Genomic DNA, 10,076 nt, shown 5'->3' on the forward strand with positions numbered 1-10,076 from the left:
GAAGGCAGAGGAGGAGGAAGTGAACATGAGGGGGCAACCAAGGATAAGATGGATGGATGAGGTAAGAGGGGAATGTCTGTTGAGGAAGGAAGGGAGAGGACAAGATAGGGCTGAGTGGAGAATAATTTTTTGTGTATGATGCTGTGATGCATGGAAGGGAGTAAAGAAAGGGGGGATGAGGGAGTATGTTTGAAGTTTGAATGATATTTTGATGCAGCCTGAAGGGATTTCTCCCCATTTTCTCTCTTCATGAGGGGACAGAGAGGGGGATTCACAGATTAAATTAAGTGGCCTTGATGTGGATGTGCTGTGTCTTGCTACATTGTTTCTGACCCAGGGCAGTGGGCAAGATACAGGGATGAGCTGTCATTAGGAGGAAACAAGAAAAGATGGAGGGAGGGGTGGTGAATGGGAGTGGAGTATGTGGGGATGAAATGGATGGGAATGGATTTTTGCCTTTGACTTTGGGTACCTCCCTTGTAAGGGTGAAAAAGCCATTGGCATATATATATGTATGTATATACTTGGGGCTTTTTCCCTCATAACTTCTTCAATAAAATTCAAATTCTGATGTGCAGTATTAGATGCCTAATGTAATTTGCATCACACTACATATATAAAGTCACTGCTGTATTACTAGTTCTCTTTCACTCTAAGTAATAAACACAGAAACATGATCCAACCAGTTCACAGAATTCATGGATCAATCAGCTACAACTACAAAATAAATTGATCAAGACTCCATCGCTGGCATCCTCATATACCCACTCGACCCTCGTGATGCCTACATAGGCATCACTGTATCAAAGAGTTTAAAAGGGAAGTATTCGTGTCAACAGACACATACCCACTCGCACCCATTCCACTCCATATAGTTCCAAAAGCAACAGCTGCATGCTACTGAGCAGTTTATACTGCACAATAACATGCAGCCAAAACCCAGATGAGGTAAAAATAATAAAGAAAAAATATTATGATATTGATGAAAATTAATAATAATAAAAGATAATACTAATTTTATCAAGATAGGTAACTATGTCTTGTATCTTAATATACATAACACCAATTTATTGCTTTAATGATGATTATAATAACTGCAGTACCTTGCTGATATCGAGGAGCACTTGGGTGTGACAATCCAGCAAGTGGATGAAGACATGAAAGTTCCTTTGGACGAATTTGATGGCAAGGTCAGCTATGGTGCCAAACGAGCTCAGATGGGTAAGTGAAAAGAAGAGTTGTTTATTTTAAAGCATATAATACAACAAAATACCTTTTCCCCCCAATAAGGGAGTGGTAGAGTGCATACACCACCTTACACCCATCCCACGCCTACCCAAAAACCCAATGTATGTCCCTCCTGTGAAGAGCACCCTGTGAATAAAAGGTCATCCCAGTCCTATACCACACTGCTCAGGTCAGGTAGTGCAGGAAGACACAGCACATTCATACAGGGCCTGACTGCTGGTGTAGGTTTACCCCTTCTGCCTTGTGACACAGTGACCCCTCCCCCTTCATCCACTTGATATTTATGGAGCAAACTTAAGAACATAGAAATGAAGGATAATGCAAGAGACCATAAGGCCTGCATTAGGTAGTTCCATGTCCATTACCACCTATCTTCCCCATCCATAAAGTTGTCTAAAAGTTTCTTAAAACAACCAATATTTTCAGCACTCCTACATGGTTACAGAGTCTATTCCATTCATTGACCACTATTGGTAAACCAATTCTTACCTATTTCCTTCTTAAATTTAAATTTGTCCAATTGAAATCCAGTACTGGAAATCCTACCCTGTTATCTCAATATGATGACCTTGTTTGCATCACCCTTGTTAAAGCCCGTGATCCACTTGAACACCTCTATTAGGTCACCCTGCACTTTGCATCTTTTCAGAGAGCACAAGTTAAAGTACCTTAACCTGTTTATGTAAGGTAAATTTCTGAGCCCATGCATCATTTTGGTCATTTTCCTCTGTGCTAATTCTAGTGAATTGATATTCTATAGGACAAAGAGCAATGATGGGTCAAACTAATGCCAGATAGTTTGATAACTACCTCTGCATTTTTATATGTAATATCCAGCAATGAAACCATTCATTCCATCCCCTACATACTCCACTCCCCTCTACCTTCTTCCCTCCCTTTTATCTTGGCACCTCCTGGATGACGGGTCATCCCAGCATCTTGTCCACTGCCCTGGGTCAGAAGCAGTGCCACAAGACACAACACATCCACAGCAAGACTGCTTCATTAAATCAGTAATCCCCACTCTCCATCCCCTCATCCAGAAAAGGAGAAGACAGGGAGAAATCCTTTTGGGCTGCATCAATTTATTTGTTATACAGACTCCCTCACCCTTCATTCCATCACAGCATCATCCATACACAACCATTCTCTATTTGCCCCTATCTTCTTTCCTCTCCCATCCTTCCTCAGCAGACATAACTTTTTCCCAATGCCCCTTTTACCCCATCCATTCATATCATCCCAGGTCAACCCCTCATGTTCACTCCTTCCACCTCTGCCTTCCACACCTCTTTTACTAATCTTTCTTCACTCATTATTTCCAGGTGTCCAAACCATCCCAATACTCTTTTATCAAACATATCTCCCAACTCCCTTTCCACCCCTGTTCTCCTCCTCACCTCCTCATTTCATGCCCTATCCAGCCTAGTAACACCTATCATACTTCTCAGGTACCTCATCACAAACACACAAAAAAACTCCTCACTTTCTCCCTTATGTTCCATGTTTCTGCCCTGTACTGTGCTGCTAGCACAATCACACACACACAGACAGTCAAACGGATCGGATGTGTCCAAGAACGAATTACCTAGTTGTAAACAAATCGGAGGGGGGGCTATGTCAAATGGTACCGAAATGTAGAAAAGTGATTTAAGTGTAACAAGAACAGTAAAACGAAGGAAAATGGATGATAAACCAACTTATGCAGAGACAACCAAAAGAAGATTGGATATGAGTAAGTACGAAACACCTTTGGGAGTAGTTAGAAAGAAATTATGTAACATAGCCCCAGATATGAAGACGAATCATTTCATGGATTCAAAGCAGAAAGAGGTTTCGACCTCAAAAATATATTAATAAGCCAAGAAATACTTGAAATGAAAAGGGATATTGTAGAAAGGAAAAGAGAACACAATTATATAAAGAGATGAGTGAATTGAGGAAGGAAAATGTACTATTAGTTAGGGAATTGGAAGAAATAAAAAAGGAACTGGCTAAAGTAAAAAATGATAATGAAAAGATGAAAAATGAAGACACAATTAAAAATGAAACTTTGTTGAAGGAAGTTAATGAAAAAATATTAATAGAAGCAGGTAAAGTTGGTGAAAATATATAAAAAAAAATCAAATGTGATGGAAATTAAAAACCAAATGAATGAAGACAAAACAAAAAAAAAATAATATTGATATTTAAAGAAAAATCAAAGAACAAATGAACTAAAGTACAAAGGACACAGTAATAGAAGTAATAAAAGAAAAAAGAGATTGGGTGACAGACACAATAGATAAAAAAAAAATTAATATATGGTATCAAAGAATAGCATGGTCTAATTAGGTTCCAAAGGGGAAAAGAGAAGAATATAGTGACACCTCCTGGATGATGGGTCATCCCTGCACCTTGTCCACTGCCCTGGGTCAGAAACAGTGTCGCAAGACACAGGACATCCACAGCAAGGCCCCTTCATTAAATCAGCGACCCTCCCTCTCCGTCCCCCGATTGCATAAAAGAAGAAGATGGGGAGAAATCCCTTCGGGCTGCGTCAAATTTTGCTCACACATACTACCTCACCCCCCATCCCCCCACCCATTCCACCTCATGCAATCACATCATCATCCATATACAACCATTCTCCATTCACCCCTGTCTTCTGTCCTCTCCCGTCCTTCCTCAACAGACAATCCCCTCTTCCCCAAAGCCCCCTTCACCCGATCCATCCACCTCATACTAGGACGTCCCCTCATGTTCACTCCCTCCTCATCTGCCTTCCATACCTCTTTTACTAGTCTTTCTTCACTCATTCTTTCCATGTGTCCAAACCATCCTAATATTCTTTCATCAACCCTATCTCCCAACTCCATTTCCACCCCTGTTCTCCTCCTCACCTCCTCATTTCTCACTCTATCTAGCCTAGTAACCCCCATCATACTTCTCAGACACCTCATTTCAAACACATTCAAACTCCTCTCTTCTTCTCTTATGTTCCATGTTTCTGCCCCATACAGTGCTGTTGGCACAATCACTCCTTCATACAGTCTCCTCTTATCATCCATTCCCAAATGTGTATTCCTTATTACACTCTTTAATCCACCAAGGCATTTACTCGCTTCTCTCAATCTACATTCTACCTCCACCTTCACTCCACCTTTTCCTGCCACATTTGCACCCAAGTATCTAAAACTATCCACTTCCTCCAGTCGCTCTCCCTTAATGCTCACTTCCAGTCTTCTGCCACTTTCACCCCTTGTACATCTCATCACCTTACTTTTACCCACATTTATCTTTAGCTTTCACAGAGAATAGCAGAAGAAATATTAACAAACATAGGGAAACTAGCAAAAAGTAAAAACTACAAAAATCTAGGGATAAAAAAGGAATTGAGTGATGAGGAAAAAGAAAAGGAAAAATACTTAAGAAGGAAGCTAAGGAAGAGAACGGAAAAAGAAAGGAAGGAGTTTTTTTGGAGAGTGATAGACTTGAGACTGAGGAAATGGTACATAAGAGAAAAGGAAAAGCAGGAGAAAGAAGAAAAGGGGAAAAAATTAAAGATATCATATACCAACATACAGATTGATATTGATATCAGGAAGAGATGAATGACTATCTAGAACAAGAAAAAACGATATAATGGGATAAAAAATCTAGGGATAAAAAAGGAATTGAATGATGAGGAAAAAGAAAATGAAAAATACTTAAGGAGGAAGCTAAGGAAGAGAACGGAAAAAGAAAGGAAGGAGTTTTTTTGGAGAGTGATAGACTTGAGACTGAGGAAATGGTACATAAGAGAAAAGGAAAAGCAGGAGAAAGAAGAAAAGGGAAAAAAATTAAAGATATCATATACCAACATACAGATTGATATTGATATCAGGAAGAGATGAATGACTATCTAGAACAAGAAAAAACAGATATAATGGGGATTGCAGGGACAAAATTGAAAGGATCATTACCACCAAATAGTGTAGGACAAGGAGTATATAATTGTTGGTACAGAAATAGAGAAACAAAGCAGGGTGGAGGAGAAAGACCTAGATGTGACAAAAATTACAGAAGGAGAGAACATTGTGGAATTGATTATGATAAGAGTTGAGGATGAAAAAATATATGTAAAATAGAAAATATGCAGTGATTTATGTCCTACCCAAAACTCACACATGGAATGAAAGTGACCACTCTAAAATGCTGGAAGACACAAGAAATACACTAAATGAAATACTAAAAAAAAAAAAAGAAGGAAATCTGGTAATTATGGGTGATTTTAACTCGAAAGAAATATGTTGGGAAGATATGACTGTGAAAGGTGAAGAAGATCACTGGGGAAACATATTACTGGAAATGACCATTGATTACACATTGACGCAATGGGTCAAGAAATACACCAGATATAGAAATAACAATGAACCCTCAAGATTGGATTTGATATTCACATCAGAACCCGAAATTGTTGATAAAATTGAATACAAGACACATACTAATGGAACTAGAATTGAATGAAGAAACAAATATAGAAATTAAAGAAAAACAAAGAAAAGGAAGATTAATGTACAACAAAACAGATTATGAGAAACTTAGAAAATTCTTTTGAGAAGCAAATTGGAAGAATTTTAATAATGAAGAAACAAAGGTGGAAGAGAAATGGACAATTTGGAAGGAAATTATAATGAGGGTGTGAATAAGTATGTACCTAGACAAAAACATGAAAGGGTATATATAAAATCCGTGTAATAAAAAGTGCAGAGGCAAAATACAGAAGAGATAAAGCCTGGAAAAGATGGAAGAAGAAAAAAAAAATGTGAAATGGAAAATATATACCAAACTAAGAAATGAATATGTAAGATTATGTAGAGAAGAAAAAAGAAATTATGAAAAGGACATAATAGATAAATGTAAAGATCAACCCAAACTATTTTATAGATATGTAAATGGCAAGCTAAAATATAAACAGGAAATACACAAATTATGTCAAGGTAATAGAGAATACACAGAAGATATATGGCAGATATTATGAACAAACATTTCAAATCTGTATTCACCAAAGAGGAGGAAAATCTACAAAACTGTGATAAAAAAATTGAAGTAAGATTTCCTCCACTGAAGAAAATAAACATTACTTAGAAATAAAGAATCAAATACTAAAGCTCGACATTAACAAATCATATGGAACAGAGTTGCAAAATGGATACTGAAGGATGTATAGACAAACTAACAGGAAAAATATACAAAATAATAGAATGCTCTCTCATAGAAGGAAAACTACCAGGAGATTGGAAAAATGCCAATATAGTGCCAATATATAAAGGGGGAAATAAGGAAGACCCAACAAATTATAGACCGGTGTCCCTAACAAGTACAATAGTCAAAATTTGTGAATCATCAAAGATAGATGGACAAAATATCTGGAGGAGAATAATATACTGAAACCCGAGGCAATTTGGATTCAGACAAAGAAAATCATTTAATTCAAGATTGATAGATATATTGCAAGAAAGGGATGGCTGGGCAGACTGTGCATTGCTAGACCTACAAAAGGTATTTGATAAGGTACCGCACAGAAAATTACTATATAAGCTGGAAACAATAGGAGGCATACATGGATAACTATTGAAATGGATGGAGGACTGACTTCAAGGAAGAAAAATGAGAGTGGTGCTCAGAGACAAATATTCAAAATGGGAAGAAATGAATAGTGGCATCCCACAGGGGTCAGTACTAGCTCTAATAATGTTTGCTATATATGTAAATGACATGGACAAAGGCATTGAAAGTTACATGAACTGCTTTGTAGGTGACGCAAAATTATTAAAGAGAATAAACTCCGAAATAGACTGTGACTCATTGCAGAGTGATCTGAACAAAGTCTCAGAGTTGAGCAAGAGATGGGAGGTAGAATTCAATATCAAGAAGTGCAGTATAATTGAATTTGGAAAAAGCAAGATGAGAATAACAGGACAGTATAAAATTGATGGAAAAGAAGTAAAAAAAGTAAATTCTGAAAGGGACCTAGGAGTAATCACCAAAGACATGTCGCCAGATAAACATATAAATAAAATGGAGAAACATACAATTTGTTGATCAACAAAGGTGGCCTGTAAATACCTGGATAAGGAAATAATCAAGAAAATATTACAAACACTGATAAGGCCAAAACTGGAATATGCAGTGCTGATATGGTCACCCAGTACAAAAAAAAATATATAAGAAAATTAGAAAGAAAACAAAGAGCAACAACAAAGTTGGTCCCAACATTTGCAAACCTGACATATGAACAAAGACTGGCCAAACTGGAATTGTCAACCCTGGAACAAAGGAGAGAACAAGGGGACCTAATAAACATCTGCAGAATTATGAAAGGAAAAGAATGCCTTGATAGAGAAGACTTATTAAAGTGGGACAGAGGACAAGAGGACATGCAATGAAACTCAAAAAGGATAACTACAGAAGAGACCTGAAAAAGAACAGCTTCCCACAGAGTGATAGATATATGGAACAAATTGGATGAAGAAATAGTGTGTGCATACACGATACAATAATTTAAGAAAAAACTTGATCTTGCAAGATACAAAAACGGGTCACCACGAGCATAGCTCCCCTTCCTGTATAATACTAGGTAAATACACACACACGCACACACATACATACACCAAAGGCTTTTTCCCCTTACAAGGGAGGTAGCAAAAAAAAAAAAAAAAAAACAACATCTAAAAACCACTCCCAACCATTCCATCCCCACATATTCCACTCCCATCAACCCCCTTCCCTCCATCTTGGCTCCTCCTGGATGACTGGTCATCCCTGCATCTCGCTCACTGCCCAGGGTCAGAAGCAGTGTTGCAAGACACAGCACATCCACAGCAAGGCCACTTCATTAAATTGGCAACCACCCCTCTCTGTTCCCTCATGCATATGTGGAGAAGATAGGGAGAAATCTCTTCAGGCTGCATCAGTTTATTTTTCACGCATACTCCCTCACCCCTCATTCCCCCACCCACTCCCCCTCATGCATCACAGCATCATCCATACACAGCCATTCTCCATTCACCCCTATCTTTTGTCCTCTCCCGTCCTTCCTCAACAGATGTTCCCCTCTTTCCCAATGCCCCTTGTACCCCATCCATCCATCTCATCCTTGGTTGTCACCTCATGTTCACTCATTCCACCTCTGCTTTCCACACACCTTTTAATAATCTTTCTTCACTCATTCTTTTCATGTGTCCAAATCATCCCAATACTCTTTCATCAACCCTATCTCCCAATTCCCTTTCCACCCCCATTCTCTTCCTCACCTCCTCGTTTCTCACTCTCTCCAGTCTAATAACCCCTATCATACTTCTCAGGCACCTCATCTCGAACACATTCAAACTTGTCCTCTCTTCCTCTCTTTATGTTCCATGTTTCTGTCCCATACAGTGCTGTCGGCACAATCACTCCTGCATACTATCTCATAATGGAAGACTGCATTATACACAATCATGCACGCAAACAACACAACATACACTCTATAAAGGATTTGTGGGAAAACCCAGTTTCGGCTGTGGCCTTCCTTGGGGAGACGGGACTGCTCGGACAGACAGTCTAGGGAACGACAACAACAACAACTATCTCATTTTAGAATCCATTCCCAAATGTCTATTTCTCATTACACTTTTTAATCCCCCATGGCATTTAATTGCTTCTCTCAATCAGCATTCTACTATACCTCCTTTTCCTGCCACATTTGCATCCAAGTATCTAAAACTATACACTATCTCCAGTCTCGCTCCCTTAATACTTCCAGTTTGCTGCCATTTTCCCCTTGCACATCTCATCACCTTACATTTATCTTCAACTTCTTTTGCATACCCTCCCAAATTTTGTCACTAACTTCCTCAATCCCTCCTCTGATCCTGCTACAAGCACAGTATCATCAGTAAACAACAACTGGCATGTCTCCCACTTTTCTTCATTTTCTTTCACCATCGCCAATCCCCAACCTACTACCCTTGCATTTACCTCTCACACTGCTCTCAACAATTTTCCTCCTCTCCCATATATCTGTAATACCTCCCACAGTACCTTCCTGTCTACCCTGTCATAAGTCTTTTCCAAATCTATAAAAGCCTAAAATATATATACACACATATTCTAGCTTTGGCCATGTTTATTTTAATCCTCTGATTTTCTCAATGGAAATTTTGTTTATCTAGGTTCAAACTACCAAACCCATGTGGAACAGCTGGCTCCGGCAGTACATGAATTGCAAGAATTGGAACGAGATGCACAGCAAATCTACCTCAAGAGGCAATACGGCAAAGAATACCCTTGGACTCGTTAAAGGAACCTGAAACACAACAAGTTTGGGTCATAATTTATTGTATGTGAACAGGAAATGCATCAAGCTACTCTTATTTTGTACTATTTTGTTAAATTCTCCTTAGCTTTACATATTTGGTGATATGCACACAGTGCCAAATTACCATTGTTGTCATATTCATAAGGATTAAAAGTTCAGGCTAATCACTCACACTTGTGTGACCTTTTTGAGATTTTGGAAGGAAACCCTAGAACTGAAAACAGTTTGCTTTGAGTACCTAAAATACACTGGTCCCCCCCCCTCCTCTCTCTCCCTTTTATCTTTTTTTTTTTTTTTTACAAAAGAAAACAATGCTGCCCTTTTAGTCCCATGTTAATTTGTTTTGTTAACATTATTTTTAACATTTGGCTTAAATTTGACCTGCAATTTTCAGTTGGAATTTAGAATGGGCATTGTAATTATATTATTGCTAAGGTTTGGGCAGATGTCTTAAATGCAGACATGGTAGAAATAGCCATAGCATCAACATAATACAAGTGACTCA

General features: G+C 38.4%; 1 protein-coding gene across 2 annotated transcripts in view; it reads left to right on the forward strand.

The window, feature by feature from the left end:
- Positions 1 to 9,867, forward strand: part of LOC143017896 (ATP-dependent RNA helicase Ddx1-like) — an 88,968-nt gene extending 79,101 nt beyond the window's left edge. For both annotated transcript variants that reach the window (XM_076172935.1, XM_076172936.1), the window contains exons 15-16: positions 1,101 to 1,221; positions 9,426 to 9,867. In XM_076172935.1, coding sequence (XP_076029050.1) covers positions 1,101 to 1,221; positions 9,426 to 9,553 — 249 coding nt within the window. In that variant the 3' untranslated portion in view covers positions 9,554 to 9,867. The remainder of the gene's footprint in view (positions 1 to 1,100; positions 1,222 to 9,425) is intronic.
- Positions 9,868 to 10,076: the final 209 nt, after the last annotated feature.

Source organism: Oratosquilla oratoria, chromosome 33 (assembly GCF_046742065.1).
Source record: "Oratosquilla oratoria isolate Oo_2021 chromosome 33, ASM4674206v1, whole genome shotgun sequence".
NCBI lineage: Eukaryota > Metazoa > Arthropoda > Malacostraca > Stomatopoda > Squillidae > Oratosquilla > Oratosquilla oratoria.